This window comes from Podarcis filfolensis, assembly GCF_964270895.1.
Source record: "Podarcis filfolensis genome assembly, chromosome: 1".
Classification (NCBI taxonomy): domain Eukaryota; kingdom Metazoa; phylum Chordata; class Lepidosauria; order Squamata; family Lacertidae; genus Podarcis; species Podarcis filfolensis.
This window is the reverse complement of record NC_139604.1, coordinates 90,015,718-90,037,203: the sequence shown is the minus strand read 5'-3', so window position 1 is coordinate 90,037,203 and position 21,486 is coordinate 90,015,718. Positions and strand designations below refer to the sequence as shown.

The 21,486-nt window shown below is 45.4% G+C and overlaps 1 protein-coding gene across 1 annotated transcript in view; it reads left to right on the top strand.

The window, feature by feature from the left end:
- The window catches only part of LOC310759848 (deubiquitinase DESI2-like), a 45,870-nt gene extending 26,647 nt beyond the window's left edge, over positions 1-19,223 (top strand). Inside the window, exons 2-5 of the mRNA XM_083607522.1 lie at positions 4,887-4,959; positions 5,721-5,814; positions 7,402-7,543; positions 16,428-19,223. Coding sequence (XP_083463648.1) covers positions 4,887-4,959; positions 5,721-5,814; positions 7,402-7,543; positions 16,428-16,670 — 552 coding nt within the window. The 3' untranslated portion in view covers positions 16,671-19,223. The remainder of the gene's footprint in view (positions 1-4,886; positions 4,960-5,720; positions 5,815-7,401; positions 7,544-16,427) is intronic.
- The last annotated feature ends 2,263 nt before the right edge of the window (positions 19,224-21,486 follow it).

Genomic DNA, 21,486 nt, shown 5'->3' with positions numbered 1-21,486 from the left:
CACCTGAATAGCTCTCTGTGTTGGAACCAAAGCTATGAATTTGGAAGGTGGGTAACCTAGAAACCTAAAAGGGTTGGAATAATATCTGTTGTAGTGATAATGCTGTGAGGTTTCTCACCGCTTAGAGACTGTGGTACGTCCACATGCACACAAATAAATTTTCAATTTTAAAAAAGGTATTGGAGTTTTGCACTGATGCTTCCCTGTGCTTGTGTTTTATTGTGTTAAGTTTGTATCATTGTTAGCTGCCATGAGGACTCCTGGTGATGCAGAGGGGCAGAGGACAAATTCTTTCATCATCATGGTCCATGATGTGCTTCTATATTATTTAATTAGGTTCCCAGAGGGCTCAGTGGAGCCAAACTGATGGGAAAGAATTAGCCAACAAGCAAATAAATGGTATAGTTAGGCATTATACTGCTACATGTCCATGAAATATGTGGAGACACTGATTCAAAGTCTGTATTGTTATGCTGGGGTAAATTCCCACTTGTCTTGTGAGCAAGCTTACCCTCAGACAAGCTCTAGTCCTTTGTGAGAAATTGATGTTTGATTATTATCTCACAGAATTTGTAGATCTGTAATCTGAAAGTGAGATAAAGCCACAAAGGAAGAATAAGGCTGACGTAGTAAGCATAGCTACTTCCTGACACAAGTTCTGCTGAAATCAACGAGAATTACTCCCAAATTAGTTCTGGGATGTACATTTCAATGGTATATGTGTGTTATTTTCCTTTTCCTTTTCTTAGGATGTTCTCTGCTACAAGTTTCACTGATGATATACAGTATAGAAAGCTGAGTAATTTATAGGCCGTTTACCAGAAAACTTAGTTTGTTTACACATTACCCGTTATTCTGGCTCCAGTGCACGTCCACTGCTGGCTTTGAATCTGTGTACACATGATATTGGGGACGCAGGTGGTGCTGTGGGTTAAACCACAGAGCCTAGGGCTTGCCGATCGGAAGGTCAGCGGTTCGAATCCCCACGACGGGGTGAGCTCCCGTTGCTCGGTCCCTGCTCCTGCCCACCTAGCAGTTCGAAAGCATGCAGTGCAAGTTGATAAATAGGTACCACTCCAGCGGGAAGGTAAACGGCGTTTCCGTGCACTGCTCTGGTTTGGTGGCTTAGTCATGCTGGCCACATGACCCGGAAGCTGTACGCCGGCTCCTTTGGCCAGTAAAGCGAGATGAGCGCTGCAACCCCAGAGTCATCCGTGACTGGACCTAACAGTCAGGGGTCCCTTTACCTTAACGCATGATACTACCCACAATGCAGAGCTATTGTGTAGTTTCTTGAGAAATGCTGCTATTTGACGCATTCCCCTTCAAACTGGCTTCACTCCAAAAGCAAAACTGAAGCCACATTCACTTTGCAGTTAAAGCCTGAAGTGTACATTTGAGACACTCATTGCACATGTGCAGATGACAGTGCGTGTGCAGATGACAGCTTCATGAATAGGGGTTGCAGGGGCAAAGAAACCAAACATCAGGTGCACATGAGGTGAAGACATCCCTGCCCTCTCACTGGTTTGTGTGCAGCAACATGCAAATGTGGCTTGAAACATTGGAGTGTGTGTGACCTTGCTACTTTTAAAGCCACTAACATGTACATAGCCTTGGGGTCAATGTATAGAGCCATATGCCCTACTCAGACTACAGTATTTTCCAAGTGGATATTGCCATACTATACCTCTTATGATCCAACTCTGGCCAAAACAGGTCACTATAGATCTTTGGTGCTTGGAGGGAAGAGGGATGGGATCAGTGCTATTTTTCTAGAAAAACAGGTGCCGGAACTCACCATGAACACCTCCCTCGTTCTCTTACAATGGCAATGGCGCCTACCTGAGAGGTGCTGGAGCTGCATTCTGGCGAGCCCTGGCTGAAAAAAAGCCCTGGATAGGATCACCTTGGTTGGCCAGTGCTGCACACATTTTAAAGTGGGGGTGGGCCCTCCAGCCCTCTCTAAATGGCCACACCTCCTCTCTCTAGGCCACACCCTGTACAGGCCTTGTCCTTGAGTGCTTTGCCTGGCTGGGATGTGATCTTGAACTGCGATGACACCTCTTGCTTGCCTAGATGGAAAAGAGTGTGTCGGGAGTGTGTGCAGGCTGCTGTCCAAAAAGGAAAAGTCGTATCTGTTGCTCTGTGTCCTTTTGCCTCTGGCTTTGGCCACCACTGGCATGCAGCCCCTTCATGTATGCCTGTGAGGGGAATGCAGTCCTCAAGCTGAAAAGGTCCTTCATCCCTGCTTTTACGAATCAATGCTGACCCAGCTGATTTCTACTTTAGCTGGAAATTGCACTATAATGATTCTGTCCCTTTCACCTAGCCAGAGCCCACTGAAATGAAGATCTCTCTCTCTCTCTCTCTCTCTCTCTCTCTCTCTCTCTCTCTCTCTCTCTCTCTCTCTCTGTGTGTGTGTGTGTTTCTGCTTTCTTGACTCTAACAGACATAAACCATAATGACTGCTCCAGAAAAGAGTGTGTGTGTGTCTGTGTGCACACACGGTTTCATGCATTGCATGGGGTTGAACTAGATGACCCTAGTTCTTCAATTCTATGATTCTCTGACATCTTAGCTCCCTTCCTTTGCTTTCATATGCACAGGGCTCTGCACTGCTCAGATTGGAAAAATGCCTGCTTAATAAGGGACATACTGGGATTAGAAGCATAGTGGAAGATATGGCAGATGGGTCGGGGGCCACAGAGGCTCAGATCTGATGCGAGGCTTTTCCCTACAATGGGAGCATTAGTTTCTAGCTGGAGTCCAAGGAACATTAAGGGGCTTTCTGGCAGGGGAGCGGGCTTGTAAAGCGGAGGAAAATTGCTGGCAAGGCACTTTGGAATTAGGAGCTGATGCTATTTGGGTTGAGCCTCCCTCCTTCCAGTCACCGTTGGGATTCCTCTCTTGAATAATAAGGCAACTCTGATTTTATATGGAACTTGAGTGTTCATTCAAAATGCATCTCCAGATACTTAGGGAGCTAATAGGACTGGCAGAATCATCAATAATGCAAGGGAGGAGGCAAGGAAAGTGGATTAAGTATATCCACTAGGAGCACACTAGTTGATACTACTACATATCAGGGCCACCCAGAGATAGGTGGGTCTATAAAGGCCAGATGGCAGAAAAATACCACTGAAGAGAATGAAGCAGAGGGCCTTGCGGAAAGCAACTTAGCTGAGAGAAGAGAGAGAGTTGCTGACCAGTTAGTTCATCATCACTATGGCATTGTGGGTTCTGTGGCTCAAGTACAGAAAGGCAGAATTTGAACTCTGTATCCTAAGAATTTTTTTTTAAAAAACCCCCCTCAAGTTTCTGGACCTTAAGGGGGAAAACCCTGCCCCAAAGATGCAGATTTTTTCTTAAGCAGTAACAGGGAAGTTAAACTGTGATGTCATAACATAACATAATGTTACAATAGTGGGTTCTACCCCCTGCCAAGCAGTAGAAAACTCCAGGGAGTTCCAGTTGCTAACCCAACGTCTGTGCTCCTTTGGCGGATTGAAGATGTGGCGGAGAGTGTCGTAGCTTTAAGAAATGTGGTTTATTCACCTATTTACACCTTCATTCCGCATGTAGGGAGTCCAGCTCGCACAGCATGGTCATCTCACGCAGGACTTGTTCCCCACAGCAGTGCAGCACTGGAGTCAAAGGCATCTCTCCCAACCAGCCTGCGCAAGATGGATCCCAGTCTTCTTTTTTAATCTCCGTTCTTCCCAGCACACCTTGCTCTTTTCCTGTCACTTTGAACCCCACCCCATCACCATGGCAACTTCTCTCAGATGGGCCACATGACACCTTTTGTCATGTTGATGCTTCTCTCCCATGTGAGACCCTGCCTTGGAAAGAAAGCTTAGCCAGTACTTTCCACTGGCCTCCAATCTTCCCTTTTGGGGTCTCTCCAAAATCTATAATGCCAACAGCGTAAGAGCCTTGCTACATCAAGCCAGTGGCCTTTCTAGTTCAGCATTGTGCTTTTGTAGTGGCCTCTGGAGAACACTGCCTTTTCCAGCAACTGGTATTCAGAAGCATATTACCTCTGACAGCAGAGGTAGAATGTAGTCATCAGGGTGAATAGCCTTATCTTCCCAGAATTTATCTAATCCTGTTTTGAAGACATCCAAGTGGCTGGCCGTCCTTTCCTCTTGTGAAAGCAATTTCCACAGTGTAACAGCGAGCAGTGTGAAAAAATACTTCCTCGTCTGTCCTGAAACTTCCAGCGTTCAGCTGTCTTTGAGCATTATTGGCTATTTCAGCCAATGGGGGTATTTTCTGTCTCTCCCCACTCTCATTGTAGTTATGAAAACTGCCTGATAACACTGATTTCCAAAATTTTGGGGAAATCCCCATTCAAGCCTGTTCTATCTTGGGTTGACAGCTGAAGATTTTCTGTGGCCTCACCTCCTTTTGCTAGCATGAGCTTCCCCTGTGATGCATCTACCAAGTGGGAAGACCACTTCTGGGGTTGCTTTGACACATTCCACAGCTCCTCATGTTCTGACTCAGTTCTGTGGGTCAGAGTCAGCCATGATCCGAAAATGTTTCAAAGCATTCAAAGCCAGGGGGTGATCGTTCTAGCAGCACTTGAACATATTCTCCTACTGGTAAATATACGTGGGCTGAGGTTAAGCTGTGCTTGAGCTATTATTATTATATTTGTTGGGTTTCGTGCAATTTTATATCTGATTCCCCCACTCCTATGAGACATATTTTACAGGCTTGTTTTTCTATGTTAAATGTTTTGCTACCTATCCAGAGCCTTCAGGATGAAGTGAGATGCAATAGCTACGTAAAATGATGCATAAATATAAAACTGTCCAAGCAATGTCTGTTTCATTAATACTTTCAAATCTCTCTCTCCCCCCTCCCCCTTTCTCTAGTACTGGATAAATGAATACACTTCCACCTTGGGCATTGGAGTCTTTCACTCTGGGATTGAGATCTATGGCAGAGGTAGGAAGCTTTCTGCTGGTTGTGCCTGGAAATGAGTAGACCCTTCCGTTGGGTCCCAGAATTGAAGGCTGAGAACTTCTCTGTTTAGCTGCTCATCACGGATGGGAAACTTGCCTTCTGAGGAGTGTGGCATCCATGCATGCGCAGTTGCTGTGCTCCAGTGCACAGTTTGCAACTGCCAGCCTTAAACACACACACAGATTCAAATAAGTCTAAGATCGGAGGTAGCCATGTGGTCAAACTCTTTGCATCAAGGAAGGTTTTAAGCAGAGCAACTTCTCTGGCGACACTATCACGTGTGGCAGCTTCTGACTAAGAAGGGGGCGGTGTGCATCATGTGACTTCGCAAGCACAACATGCCAGCGTCATACATGTGATGTCAGGATGTTGCATTGTGCACGCATCATTGGGCCGAGTGCACATCCCTGCATGGGTGATGTCACACATGCATGACACATGTGTGATGTCACACACACGAGTGATGCTGTCCAATCTGGGGTACAACTTGACGCCTCTGCCACTGTGAGAACAGGATGCTGGACTAGATGGTCCCTGGCCTGATCCATCAGGGCTGTTATTACATTCTTATGGTTGTCACGATGTTCTTTATACAGGAAGGGCAGAGTTGAGGCCCATATGAAACCAGTTATGGGAAGATATTTGACTTAAATACTAACACTGAGCCATGGAGACAGTTGTGGCCTTTTTCAGATGCAATTTTGGTCTTATCCTTTCTTACAGTCTTTTTCTTTCCTTGCCAGAGTTTGCCTATGGAGGGCATCCCTACCCTTTCAGCGGGATTTTCGAAATCACACCAGGCAGTGCTGTGGAGCTTGGCGAGACCTTTAAATTCAAGTAAGGGCCTTTCCTTCTCCTCTCAAAATCTGCTGTCCTGCAGCCCATGAATTGTCAAAAGGGCAATGCATTTTTAGGAGAGCACCTGACAACTGGTGGCAGCATTCACACATCCCAGTAAACCATAGTTAATGAATGTGTGAATGACTCCCACTTTGCTGTTTAAATTATGTCATTAAATACACAAGATGGACAGCAACAAAAGTCTTCCCAGCATATCACCTCCTTGCAGGTTTATGTACACACTGGCTCAGCCTACACATCACAGTATACCAGTTTATGGTTTGTTTCCCTCAAACAAACCAGGCTTGGTAAACCAAGATCAAACCTTGGCTTCTCAATATAGTTTGTTTGGAATGAATGAAAACTCAGCTTCTGGTTTTCAGATGTAATACTAAGCCAGGAATTGGAGTTTGTTGTTCCTACTCATGCTGACAACACTTGCTGCACTGTTTTCACCTGGACCACATGTGAGGAGCCCATGCTGCAGCTTTGCCCCATGCCAGCATCCTTCATCTATGACTTTGGGATGGCACTGGCTTGGGGTGCAACTATAGCATGGGATTCTCCTCCAAATGGTATGCGACTTCTCACATGTCCATGGGCCAGGACATTATTGCCAAGTAGAATGAACAGCAATGAATGTGCCAAGGACTTTGGCCCAAGAGACAAAAAATATTTGGGCAATCTGCTGTAATCACACATTTTTGTGTGCAATCACAATTTATATACATAAATGTTACCCAAGCAAGTTGTGCCATGCAGCATGATGAACCCATCTGCTAAAGGCAGCACCAGCAGGGAATACAAGATCCAGAGTATTTTTGAATAGTCCCCCAAACTTCCACTATAGTGTTCTCTTAAACAGATATGTTATTGCATCCAGTCCAATGCTTCATTCATGTACAAAACCCTATATGGTATAGACCTCAGTTCCATTTAAAAATTTATCTCTCACCTCAAATTTTAAAGCTAGAATGTAAATTTAGAAAAGTGTATGTTGAGGCAGGCTTATGAAAATGAGCCAGACTTTTGCATTTCCAGAGCGGGTCTTGACTACCCAAATCATCTCCTTAATCCCCCCCCCATTGGTTTTCTGGTGCATAAGTTGCTGATGCAGAGGCTCAAGGATGGAGAGCTTACAAAAAATATTACAAACTCAACCCTGTTGCATGTACCATTAAACATTTTTAAAGTATGTGAAGTTTAAACCCCAAACTATATCAGTAAAGCTCAAACCTACACTCTGTTTAGCATATTTTCCTCTCTCTCTTTCTTTTGAAAGAGAATATAAAAATAGATTACACTAGTACTATATCCTGTGTGCATGGCAAGAATGGTTTTTAATTAATTGTGTGAGGTTATTGTGTTGTTTTTAAGCTGAGCACTATCTGAATTACTTTCTAAGCTGTTGAAGTCTGTAGCATTACTCTGTTCCAACATTCCATAAGGACTCCATCCTTGGCTCTATCTGCCAGGTAAAATATACCTGTACTACAGTGTGTCTCTCCTGGGCTGCTTTAACATCTTTCATGATTATCTTACTGAATGTTCCCTGCTTTTGATGCTTACCTTTGCTTAACCCAGAGAATCCATTGCCTTGGGCACTACAGACTTTACAGAAGAAGATGTGGATAAAATCATGGAGGAACTGGGCAAGGAGTACAAGGGCAATGCCTACCATCTCATGCACAAGAATTGCAATCACTTTTCAGCTGCTCTGGCAGAGGTTGGTTCATCTTCCATTCTGTTTCTGTGTAGTGTACTTGTATGGCACTTTGGCCAACACGCCTCCAGCCATGAACAGGTCTCTGATCAGAACATTGTCCTTCATTCACCCTTCACGCTAGCCTGATGGGCATTTACCCTTTGAGAGCTTTTACATGCATAGCACTGAGTGGTAGTTGGTCTACAACGGGTAATTAGGCAGCTATGAGGGTGGCCATAATGTATCTATGTACATGTAGAAAGACACAATCAGTGTAGCTCTCCAATTCGGATGGTCAATGCATAGGGAATCTCCAGATTTAGGGAGGAAAAGGTATGGGACAGCAGTACAGTGGTACCTCAGGTTAAGTACTTAATTCGTTCCGGAGGTCCGTACTTAACCTGAGACTGTTCTTAACCTGAAGCACTATTTCTGGGTTAGCGGAGTCTGTAACCTGAAGCGTATGTAACCTGAGGTACCACTGTAGCTGGAAGAGAGCACTGCGTGGATGAAGGGCAATTAAAGGAGTCACAAGGGGTTCACAATCCACATTGTGTCAAAGTATGGACAGGCTTTGAGTTGAGTTACTTCTGTACCACTCTGTACCGCTGCTTCCTATTCTTTGCCTGTTTGCATTGCAAATATGATAGCCATAATTCTCATTGGTTAGCCTGTCAATCAGCACAATGGTGCCTTGATCTCACTTGACTTGCAAGAGTACAGTGAGCTGTACCCTTACATTACATTATAGGACCTTTGGAGTAGTAGTAGTAGTAGTAATTCTTATACCCCGCCCATCTGACTGGGTTGCCCCTGTCACTCTGTGTGGCTTACAACAAATTCAGCATCAAACATTAAAAACTTCTCGAAACAGGCCTGCCATTAGGGATTGGGGGGGGGCAATTAGCCTTGAGGGGAGGGGACTCCCATTAGTATCAGGTCATCCATAGCCCAGAAAAGTTTGAAACAGCAGCACAGGCTCAGCTTTTTTCATGGCTGCTCTGCCCCAGAATGGATATGCCATTTGGGGCCCCAGTCTTCACCATGCAAATCCTTTGGTATTCCTCCTTTGCACTAGGAATGAAACCTGAAACCCCTGGGCACAAGACCTTTGACCAGAAAGGCACTTGGTGATCAGCTGCTCCCTTTTGTAGTTGCACAAATTAACGCTGATTACTCATCAGTTCCTCCTGATTGCTGCTCCCAGCTGCTCCCCTTGGCAAGGCATCCTTGAGATGAAGTGTCCATAATTAGGAAATTGATTAGGAGCCACAAACTTGCTTTGTTTGAAAGGCATCCTTCTTGAAATCACAGAGTAGAGCTGCTCTCACTAAAAGAGCTGGTACTGTACTTTCCACTTTCAAAAGCGGGGAGGGGAATCCAACATGGCCCTGCTCTCAACTGTGATATCTTTCAGATTTGTATGTGCAATCCATATGAAGTGTCATAGAAAAGGTTATAAACTGCTGTTATCACACAGCAACTCCCCATTCCCTGAGCTATTTATGTGTCTCCTGACTGCTATAAAACTGTTCTGCATTTTTTTTAACATAATGAAAGAGGCAGAGAGGAAAAGGCCGAATCAGTCATCCGACCTGTTCGGCAGCCTCTAAGGCCGCAGGTGAAAGAATTGCAAAACTTTTGACAGCTGGGTATATTGCTTGTCACACTGTAGCTGTGAATAATGAAGTCTGATGGTCCCTTCTGCTTAACCCTTCCTTTTTTTTTTTAAATGATATTTATTCAAAGTTTCAAAAATACATAGGTATGAAAAAAAGAACAGAAAAATACAACAGAAAAATATATCAAAAAGAAAATACAAAAAGAAAAAAACAAGAAAAAAAGAATACAAATCCCATATTGCATCTTTTCATTTGCTTGTTTTTTGGACCTCCTCACACCTCCCTTTTTGTATTCTAGCTTAATTCATTGTTTCAGCAAATTCTTCCCATATTTCTCAATTTTTGTTTAAATAATTTATCTTAACAGTCTATCTTATTTATTAACTCAACATATCCTTCCCATCTTTTGCTATATTCTATTGTTCAATTTACATTAAATTCTTTAACCTTATCTTGTCTTAAAAATCTTGAAATTCAAATTTTAAGCCATATTTCTACATAACTCCTTAAATCCTTTTTACTATAGCCAATTGGTTCCATTCCAGCATAATCCCTGATATTTCATTAGTGTTACACTAATTCCAAAAATAGAAATAGAATACAAAAATAGAAATAGAAAGAAATTTTTCTTTTTATAGACTTTTTCTTTTTCTCTAGTTTTTATCCAACGTCCCTTCTTCCTAGTCTCGGGTTATGTCAGTCCTTTCTAGCCATTGCATCCAGTCCATCAATCTGGTGATCTTATATCCGAGGCCCTTAAGTCTCTTCTATGCCCCTTCTGCAGATTTTCTCGTTCTTGTTTGTGCTTACGATCTTCTTTGTCTTTTGTTGGTTTCTTTCGCAGTTTCTTTCCTTTCTCCTTGGGGAGTGGGTCTCCGGGGAATTCCAGCCGGTAATAATCTCCATTTTCCTTCATCAAACTAGCCCATTCCCCGCAGTCCCACTCCCCGTCATCGTCATTGTAATCCAAAAAGTGGTTATCCAAAAGATAATTGTCCACCTGTTTCATAGTCCCACCAGAATTAAGAGCTTCCTTGACTCCAGATGCTTCCAGCCACACTCCAAGTTCAATCTTCCAAAGCAGCGGATTTTTCTCCTGCAGGACTTTAGGTCTCACCATTTGTGTTGCTTGGGGTGCAGTCGCAACCTCTTCCGTCTTCGTCTGCCCTTGGACTTGCCCTGTCAAACCAGTTTCCTGAATTGGTCTCTGTATAGTTTCTTTATCCTTGTTTCCTGTTAAATCATATTCACTGGCTACAGCAGTCATCAAGTCCAACTTTTCATTCATCAAGTTCATCTTCTCATGCAACTGCTCCAGCAATGTATTTGTCCTGCCAAGGGCAGACACCAAAACTTCCTCCCAGCACATTTCTGTTCAAGGTCAAACGACTGGTCCCATGATCTCAATCTCGCAGCTGTGAAGTCTCCAAGTAAACTGCAACAGCAAACTGACAGGCTCCCTCTAGGGGACACAATTTCTATTTGTATCCATCTTTAAAAACATATCCAACAAAGGAAATTTACTTTCGATTTTGAAATACTTTGTTTCTTTAAAATGCAAAAATGCAGAAAGCAGCGTTGAAGTTAGTTTGTTTCTCTCTCTCTTTTTTTAACTATCTGTCAAAGTGCTCCACTTTTAATCAATGGACGTCTCCAACGATTTCTGTCCTGACACCCCGTTCCCAGGTTTGGGATGATGGAAACTTATATTCCTTTACTCTCTCTCCTGCAGGCTTAAACAGTCAAATTCCCCCCCCCCTTTCTCCTGCTTCCAAGGGGGTTTTATTGGTAGTAGATGCAGGAAATTTCAATCTTTAAGACAACTTTCCAGGCTATTAGATTGCAAGGTTTTTGCTTCAGTCTGTTTACAAAAAGCGGAATGCGGACTTCCTGTTTAAACCTTCCCGCTTCAGAGCCTAATTCACAAATTTCTTAATCCAATTTTCCGTTTTTACTCACGGGTACTTTGTTTAGAGTCCAATTGTCATCAGGAAAAAGTCAGCGCTCTCCGGTGATGGCTGTGCGGCTTCCCTCCGTGAAAGTAGCAATCAGTTCGCTGCACTGCGCTGCTCACCCCACTTCACTCCGGAGCCCCAAAGAGGGGGTTTCCCTGCGAGTAGGGGAGGTGCTCTTGGTGCTGTGCCGAACCCCACATTCCCAGGCTCCTCCGCCTGGGATTTCTAGCGGGTCCCCGCCTTCGCCGCGGCGGGAAGACCCAATTTCCACGGAGCCCGTTCCTCCAGTCGGAGGAACTCCGCCATTCGTCGATGGCGCTGACCCGGAAGTCCCCCGCTTAACCCTTCCCCTGCCATCACTTTTCCACTGGTATCTCCCTGTCCCCCCCGTCCCCCCCCCCACACTTTTAGTCCTATGAGGTTTTAAACTCATACTTGCAAGGTAAACAAGGTTTGGGACACTGGTGGGTTGGCTGGCATCCATCTGTCTTAGGAGGCAATGGAACAGTGTGCTTTCAGGGGTGAAGTCAAACTGTTGGAGAGTTACTGCAACTGGAGAGGGCTGCAGAAGGAAGGCAACTGAGAGGAGAGAGGGTTAATCACCTGCTTCCCTGCCAGATGCACAGTCCCCTCCCCAAAGGCACTTTGCAATGGAAAAGGAGTTGGTAGGGTTTCATTCAATGTGGGTGCAGCTTAGCTGTGTAGTTTAATAAGTCAAATTACTCAGGTATACCTGAGCTGCATTTCCTCCGAAGTCTTTGAGAGAGGAAATGGGCTGTGTAGGCGTGTGATGTGTTCTTTTCTTCCCGGACTCTGTGGGATGTCGATTCAGAACGTTAAGCATCTCGAGGCATTTTCTAAATTGCCATATCATCTCTCTCAAACCAAGTAGATGCATTTTAAGTTGGAAGTGATTATATTTCAGGCCAGGATTCAAGTGCAATTATTATTTTGAAGGTTCCTTTCCCCCACATTGTCTTCTTGGATTTGATTGATAGAGTGACTTGTGGAAAGTATTTGCATCTTAGCAACTGGAGCCACTTCTCTTCCTACGGCACTGGCATGTTTCTCATTTTGGGAGTTGTATCCTTTGTGATAGCAGTGAAGATTGGCCCATGAGTTTGTCCTCAGCCAGGCCCCACCTGCCTACCTTTTTACTTACTTCCAGGCCAGGGGGTGGCCAGAGCAGTCAGTTCCCTCTTCCTTAGTCTCACACTTGCCCTTGCAGAACCCAACGATGAAGAGGATGGAGACAAGCTCAGTCAATGAGACTCTTAATCTCAGGATCGTTTGTTCGGGCCCCACGTTAGGCAAATGTATCCTGCATTGAAGGGGGTTGGACTAGATGGTGCTTTTGGTCCCTTCCAACTTTGATTCTATGAAAAACTAGAATTAGCTGGCTCTGCTGTCATTGGCTCTGTTGCCTTCTACTGTTGGCCTCCTTGCCTCCCACTCCGCCAGTCTCAATGGGCACTAGCCATACTACTCTGTAGTAGTTTTGCATGAGCAAAAAGCAGTTTCACTCATGCAAGTTTTGGTACCCAATTTCCACCTACCTTGTTGTGCAATGTCTCTTTAAAAGACAAGCTGGAAGGTTTCACTTTTGCAGCTGAATCGCGTATGAGGGCCCTCTCATACTCTTCAAGTAGCCCAATATTCCTGGGACAATCCCGGAATTATGTGCTGGGTCCCATTGGTGTAGTGGTGGTGGCAGGAATCAGAAGCCCTGGGAAATGGCATTTCGCCGTGGATATGGTTCTTAACATGGTGCTGTGGCCTAATGACAGCTGACACAGAAGTCTTTCTCATTGCTGCCACCACTGCCAGCAAAGTTTCAGTGGTGAAGGGAAGGGGGCAGCTGCAGCAATGAGCGTGATTGATGCTAATGTAATTATGAACTAAGCCTGAATGTTGGAAGAGTTTGGGATTATCTGGAAGTTCATATTCTGCACTCTCCAGTTCCGAACTTCGGCTGCATTACTATATCTATAAGAGTTACAGGCCTTGTTTTTAATACAGTTTGGTAAGCGCAAGGCCAATAGGTGCCAGATCAGCTTTTCCCACATCACTTGTTCAAGGTCAATACCAAGCCGTAATACATAACATCTTATATCTAGCACAGTGTAATCATAATACTCCTTTAGCCATTAATTGTGGCTGTCCTGACAGTGGCCATGTAGCAACACCTACTGGGATAGGGGGAGAAAATCCATTTTGTGTCAATGCAGTAAACTTGCAGCTTACTGTAAGATGACTTACAGTTGTTCATCCATTCAGAGTGAAAGCCATTATTCTCAAGTGTCACCAGTAATCTTAGTCTTAATTATAACCAAGCCTTCCCCAGAGAGCCACTTGTTACCTTCCCTGTCATCCTGCAGCTGCTCCCTGTACTTAAAAATCTTCATCTCAAGGACTTTCATGCATAAAAAAGCAGAACTGCATTTCAACCAAGCTCTTTGGATCGCAGAAGTGTGGGGACTCATGCATATTGCAAGGGTGTCAGGCTTGCTTCTCTGAGCCTTTATTGGCTAGACTAGCCTTCCCCAGCCTGGTGTCTTCAAGGTGTTTTAACTCCAGCTCCCATCAGTCTCAGCCAACATGGCCAGAGAGGTGATGGGAGTTGATCAGAGGTGATGGGAGTTGTAGTCTAAAACATCTGGAGGACACCAGGCTGAGGAAGGCTGGGTTAAGTTGCAGTTATTCACATTGACAAGCTTCCCTGCTCTATTCAGAGGGGCAGGTTTAAATTTTTGGAGCCCAGAGGCTGAAGAACTTTGACTCACCACAGCAGCCTACTTGAATTTATACCCATTCTCCTTTTAAAAACTAATAATCAAAGAAACTTACAGTGAAAAAACAAGGTAAGGGGGGGTGGAAATACACATAAAAACAGCAATCATTAAAGCAATAATATTAAAACTTCAGCAAGAACATCATCAAACATCCAAAGAAAACAGTGATCACCAATTAAAAGCTGGCTTCCCTTCAAAATGCGGAAAGACAGGGAGGGAGCCTAGTGAATTGCCACTGAGTGGGGCCACTGCTGAGAAGGCTCTGCCTCTTGTATCCACCTATGTGGATGGGAAAGACAGCAAGGTCTCCAAGTCTGGTTTTGTAGGGTTTTGTAGGCCTCTGTCTGGAACTTTGGGGAGCCACTACTTGTCATTGAAGAAAATACTGAGCTCAATGGAGAAATGGTCTGATTTGGTGTGTGACACCTCACAATAAGAACATAAGAGCCTGCTGGATCAGGCCAATAGCCCATATAGTGCACTATCCCGGTCTCACAGCAGCCAGCCAACCAGATGCCTGTGGGAAATCCATATGCAGAACCTGAGCCCAAGAGGACTCTCTTCTCTGCCATGGTTTCCAACAACTAGTATTCAGAAGTATTTCTGCTTCTGACCTATGCTCTGTGTCACACAGACCACAAGGCATGACTGGTCAGATGCTTTAGCTTTGGTTAAGAAGTTGTTCAGGCCTGTTCTATAGAAACTGAAGCCCCAGCCAGGAGGTGATCTGGCAGGCCTACGTTAGTTCCACAAAATCACAGTCCTAGAACAGGCAGAGATGTTACCTTCTTTAGATCAACTTCCAAGCAGAAAGCCAGATGACTGCAGAGGTCTCTAGGCCAGCTACTGTTGGCTTGGTTTCAGAAGCTTTCTAGTTCTCCCTTTTCTCGCCGTGGGATCTTGTTTCACAGCAGGCATTGCAGGGCTTGCCTCTCCACTCCTGCTCATTTGCCATGCTCTCTCAGCGCTGCAAGATGAAGGCCGTTCTGTCCCTAGAGCTTGCGTGTAGAATGGATTTTATGGCCTGTTGCCACTTCCCTAGTTTGTTTTGTTACTTCTTGCAGGTCTTCTGTTTCCCTCTTTAGGGAAGTGTATGGTCTTCCCTTCCTTGACCCCACTGCCTGCAGTAGATGTTGAACAAATCCAGCTTAGGACTGTATTCTGGTGGTATGTGGGCATGTTCGTATTTAAACGAAGTGATGAGTATGTTTTATTTCCCGGAAATCTTCCATATAGGGCATGAGTAGGGAAACTAAGGCCTGGGGACCAGATCTGGCCCACTCGCCTTCTCAATACAGCCCGCAGACGGTCCAGGAATCAGCGTGTTTTTACATGAGTAGAATGTGTCCTTTTATTTAAAATCCAGCTCTGGGTTATTTGTTAGGCATAGGAATTCGTTCATTCTTTTTTTTCAAAATATAGTCTGGCCCCCAACAAAGTCTGAGGTACACTGGACCAGCCCCCTGCTGAAAAAGTTTGCTGAGCCCTGATATAGGGGGATTACACAGTTTAGGTTGCAAGTGGTGGTTTTGCCAGGACAAAACTGTAAGGTCCAGAGCCCTGCTCAGCAAACTGAGCAGGAAGGCCGCCTAACACAACAGGGCAAGCAGTGTCTGTTTAAAATAAGAGAAGTAGTGCACACCCTCTAAAGCAGGAGTACTGAATCTTTCCTGGCCTGAAGGCCACTTTCACCTTTGACCAACCTTCTGGAGTCCACATGCCAGTTGCAAAGGTGGACATAGAACTCTTCCACAAGCACCCTCACATGCACACACACACGCACAGACAGACAGACATTCAGGCACACAGCCACCCATTCCTTAACTGATCCATGCAGCTACGCTGAGGAGGGGGTTATGGTTATTACCTTCGCTCTGCTCATGACATGATCGATCTAATGACCAGGAAGGGTAAGCTATATGCTCATCAGGTTGCTGCATCCCACTCACTCCAGCACAGTGTCTGCTTTCATTAAAATCTTTTGCAGTTGCTGTCGCCAAAGTCAGCAGGGTCTTGCGGTGGGGGGTGGGGTGGGGGAGGTGTCCAGAAAAAAAATCTTATGAGTGGGGGAGACTCACAAATCAAAGGTTAGATCTCCTGATGTAAAGAGTGCCCCCCATGAAACCATTAAGTCCAAAGTCTCAAATTACCTGACTCCACCCCCAATCACAAGTTGCCCAAATAGTTGAAATGCCAACTTGCCAAGTGTTTTCCTCTTTGCTTTCGGGGTTTATGTGACACTTCCACATGGTCTGTGTGCTTCACTTCCAAAATAGAACGTTGCAGTGATATGTGGCATCATTTCTCTCCCACCTCCCCACCATAGCTGTCAACGTTTCCCTTTTTTTAAGGGAAATTCCCTTATTCTGAACAGGATTCCTTGCAAGAAAAGGGAAAAGTTGACAGCTATGCTCCCCACCCCTGGACACATGAACAGGCATGGGGAGGTGACCGTGTGAGGAGCAATCACCTTTCATCAGGCACCTATGATAAAACGGTTACCTGTTGTTGTCGCTCTTCTGTCCATTTCCCCCAGATCCTGTGTGGGAAGGAAATCCCCCGTTGGGTGAACCGCCTGGCCTACTTCAGCTCCTGTATTCCCTTCCTGCAAAGCTGCCTGCCCAAGGAATGGCTGACTCCAGCAGCCCTGCAGAGCCACATCAGCCTTGGTCTCCACAAGGAAGAGCAGGGAGACACCACCGACGAGGAATCCCCGTCCACTTCCGCAGCGGCCTCCGCCTCAGGCCCTTCACGGACCTGCAGACACACAAGAGTCTGAACTGTGCCTGGAGGAGCCGCCCTGCCCAGCCTCTGCCTCTGCCCCATTGCCTGGTCACTTGCCATTGACATCCTTCTCCGAGGACACTGGACAGCCTCGCCTCTCAAGGAGAAGATGAACACCCTTGCCTCTTTTTTAAAGGACAGCTTGTTTCTCAGCCGCGTCACTCCAGAACTCTGTCAAAGAGTGTGGGGTTTAAGCTCCTGAGGCTAGGTGGTACTCTTTGATTTTAAATACACAAAACAAAACAAAAACTGCTGGATTCATGGGGATGTGGCACAGCAGGCCTGAAGGGAAGCCACACGGAGAAGTCCCTTACCTGGGACTCTTTTAATCCCCTGTCTCCTCCAGCAGTGACCACAAAAACACCTTCTCTCCTGTTTTTCTGAGGTGGCAACTTACCCATAGTGCACCTCTTTTAAGTACCAAAATCAGAGCTTACCTTTCTCACCCCAAGACCAGCAACAAGCTCCAGTTAATTCTCTTATCTCCTCAGTTTTCTTTCTTTTTGTCATCACTAGGTTCTAAAAACCATCTGAAGGATAAATGAAAGGTGCTGCCCTTCTCCCGCCGCAGATTATGATTATGATTATTATGATTATTTTGTGAGTTAGAATATTGTATAAGAGACCGAAGGACTTGTTACCCTTCAACTACAATAGCAAAATTAATCTAAAAAAAAATATGAATGTGTGAGTCTGACTTTTTATTTATTTATTAGAGCGAGTGAGAGGAAGACACACAATAGTCAAGTTTGTAACTCCTTTCTGAGCAGAGGTTCTCAGGCCTTTAAATCCAGGGGTTTAATCTCAGGTCTTTAATCCGGGAACCTGTGTCCCTCTAGCTGTGGCTGGATTATAACTGCCAATGCAGAGCTAGCTACCAAAACAGAGTCACAGCTCCTATTTAATGCTCTGACTGAGAATGACTGCAAATATAGTAACTTCTGAGATAGGGTCTCATGAAGCCTTCAGCCTGACCCAGCATGGAGCTGTCCTGAATACGTACCTAAGCGGGGGCCGGTGCTCACAACAGAACAAAAGCACCACTTCTTAAGACTTTCTTCGTAGGGAAATGTTGCTCCACCTGCACTCCCCACACAATCAGGTCCCAAGTTCAATCCCTGGGATATCCAGGTAGTAAAGACCTCTGTCTAAGACTGGCAGTCAGAATACACCATACAGTGGTACCTTAGTTGTCGAACTTATTCCGTTTCGGGAGTCCATTCGACTCCCGGAACAGTTTGAAAACCAAGGTGCGGCTTCCGATTGGCTACAGTAGCTTCCTGCACTCAAGCGGAAGCTGTGGAAGCTGCATCAGACGTTCGGCTTCCAAAAAACGTTCGCAAACCGGAACACTCACTTCCGGTTTCATAGCGTTTGGGAGCCAATTTGTTTGACACCCAAGCTGTTCGATAACCAAGGTACCACTGTACTGAGGTGGCTAGACCAATGGACTGAAAGCAGCTGAAAATATGTTAGGTTTGGCTTTATTTTTTTTAAAAAAAGGTAAGGCAAATAGAACTGTACATTCCAGAGGCAAAGGTGGGCAGTTCCTGTGTACAGAGAGCCAGTGTGGTGTAGTGGTTAAGAGCGGTAGTCTCGTAATCTGGTGAACCGGGTTCGCGTCTCCGCTCCTCCATATGCAGCTGCTGGGTGACCTTGGGCCAGTCACACTTCCCTGAAGTCTCCCAGCCCCACTCACCTCACAGAGTGTTTGTTGAGGGGGAGGAAGGGAAAGGAGAATGTTAGCTGCTTTGAGACTCCTTTGGGTAGTGATAAAGCGGGATATCAAATCCAAACTCTTCTTCTACAGCAGGTTACCTGCCAGTCATGCAAAAGCCATAGGTTTCATATATATATATGCACTCATGCATGCATCACCATCCTCCATCCAGGAAGGAAGAGGCAGCATCACAGTTCCAGGGCACATTCCAGCCAGGCAAAAGCCCTTGAAGAGAGTGTGCAGCATGGCTCCTGGGAAGGGCCCTGAGAGCTGAACAGACAGAACTAGAAGGCCACATTTGGCCCCGAAGCCGAAGGCTCCCCACCCCTGATTTATATAATGACGTGTTGGTTCCTTCCTTCCAATCCTTTCCCTAATCATACCTAGCATGGTTTTGTTCAATCCCAGCATTCCAAAATGTCCTTTTCTGTGAGCTTTGTACTGTGACCCCCCAATATCTCAATCTTTGGCAAAGTGCTTTAAGCGAGACAAAATGCCGTCTATGTAGCAGCTCTGTGGGTGAGACCCCTTGGTCTCCACTGCTAGTTACACCACTGAGACGTCTTATGTGAAGACTGCCAGTTTTTTTTGCAAATCAAATCTTCAAATGCTAACAAGAGCCCATAGGATGAGATGCAGTGGAGGAGTGGCAAGATTGCAAATGGTCCAAGGCAGCCCAGGCTAGATAGGAACAAAGTAAGTTGCCTTGCACCAGGCCTCTAGTTCATCTTCCTCAGCATGTGTGGGGCAGTGGCAGACTTTGGGTTTTTAAATTTCAGCGGCACCCTGTGCAACGCCAAATCCTACCCTCCGGCTGCCTTTCATCTTCTTTGATTTTTCATTGTTGCAGCATTCCTTGCAGTGCCCTCTTACCTTGATACCCAGTGTGGATGAAATGGTCACACACCCCTAAATCCGGGGGCAGGGCGGGCAGGAGAGCAGGGAAGTCTAATTGCTCCAGCGTAAATTCATGAACTGACAGGGTTCTTACTCTGTGCCGTTGCATTAAATACAAGCCTGTACAAGCTTCATTTTCTTTCAGGGTGGTAAAGGTGGGGTTTCCATACGTCCAGATTTTCCCGTTGGAAACTGTGTCCTGGTGGAAATCGCTGAAATGTCCAGGGAAATCCAGATGTACGGCAACCCACGTCAAAAGTGTAGATTTTGGCAAATTTCCTTAAGAAATTCATGATGGTTTTTTTTTTATTATCACTTTTTGAAATATGGCAACCCTCGTAAAGGGGTTTCAGTCTGAGTGCATACTAGCCCCTGGGTGCAGACATCAGTTACTGCTCAGGTTCTGATGTTTAGAGAAGGGCCATTGCTCAGCCATGGGGCATCTGCGTTCCATACAAGGTCCCAGGTTCAGTCTCTGGTATCTCCAAGTAGGGCTGAGAAAGACATCCTGCCTGAAACCTGGAGAGCCACTGACAGTGTAGACAATACAGTGGTACCTCGAGTTACAAATGCTTCGGGTTACAAACTCCGCTAACCCCAAAGTAGTTGCTCCAGGTTTCAAATTTTGCCCCAGAATGAGAGTGGAAATCACACGGCGGGAGCAGCAGGAGGCCTCATTAGCGAAAGCGCGCCTCAGGTTAAGAACAGTTTCAGTTTAAGAACGGACCGCCGGAACAAATTAAGTTCGTAACCTGAGGCACCACTGAACTGAGCTTAGGTGATCTGACTCAGTATAGCACAGCTTCCTATATTCATAAATCCTAAAGCTTCTATTTGTAGTACGAGGTGTGTCAAAAAATGACAGATGAATCTTGATGGTGGACTGGGATTTTTTAATTGAAAAAAATATTTTTAATACTTATAATCCAACCATAGGTTCCGAAGTGGAAACACACACACACACACACACACACACACACACACACACACACACACTGTTAGGCTTTTCAACTTGTGAGAAGGAAACATTTCAGCTGCCCTGATAGAACAACCCCCTTCTTCTCCCTCTTCAGTCCTGTTCCAGTGGCTTTCCTGATCCCCTTGAACCATCAGAGGGTTTTTCAGTAGAGGTGGGATGGCCATCTGTCATTGATGCTTTAGATGAGATTCCTGCATTACAGGGGGTTGGACTAGATGACCCTCAGGGTCCTTTGCAACTCTAAAATTCTAGGATTCTATGAATTTTGTGGGGCACGGAGTGGGGGGAGGAGGGGGAAAAACCCTGATGTGCAAGCAGAAGTCCTTCTACAGAGCTTCTGCTGATGGGACTCATTGATGCCACTAACTTCAAAAACTGAAAATGTAAAACAGCAAGAAGGCACAAGTGAAATATAATAGTGGCAGCAAAAACATAAGCGTGCCCAATTCACTTCAACCCTGCCCAAAGAACCTGGGCAAAGAGATACGTCTTCACTGGGTGCCAAATGAAAATCATTGTGGGGATGAGGCACTCCTCAGAGGGAGGCCATTCCAAAGGTCACTGCAAAGAAAATTCACCAGCAGGCCTTCACCACAAACCTCATTACATGCAGGAACCACTTTCAGGGCTTCCCCTGGAGATCTTTGGGCAGGTTGGTCTAGAACAGGCATCCGCAACCTGCGGCCCTCCAGATGCTTTGGCTTACAACTCCCATGATCCCTAGCTAACAGGACCAGTGAGCAGGAATGATGGGAATTGCAGTCCAAAACATCTGGAGGGCCGAAGGTTGGGGATGTCTGGTCTACATGGAGCCATTCTTTCAGATATTTGAGGACCAAGTCATTTAGGGCCTTAAATGTCAAGATAAACACCTTAAATTGGTCCCAGGAGGAATTTCCAGGAAGTCGGTTCTGGAGATAGCTGGAAATTCACGTCCTCATGGGCTTCAACTCCCGTAGCCTGATCTTGGCAGTGTTGCAGTATACTTTACTCATAAGTAGGGGTGGGGTGGAAATTTGATTTTGTTTGCATTTTGATGAGCAATCACCTAAGTAGCATACTTTGAATCAACACGCAAACAAAAGCGCAAGTGTGCTTTGAAATTCACACTTCTCCAAATTCTGTAATGCAGTTCTCCAAGCAAAAATGCATATAGTAGGGAAATGTTTTTTATAAACATGTTTACGCTTATGAAAATAACATGCAGAAATGGAC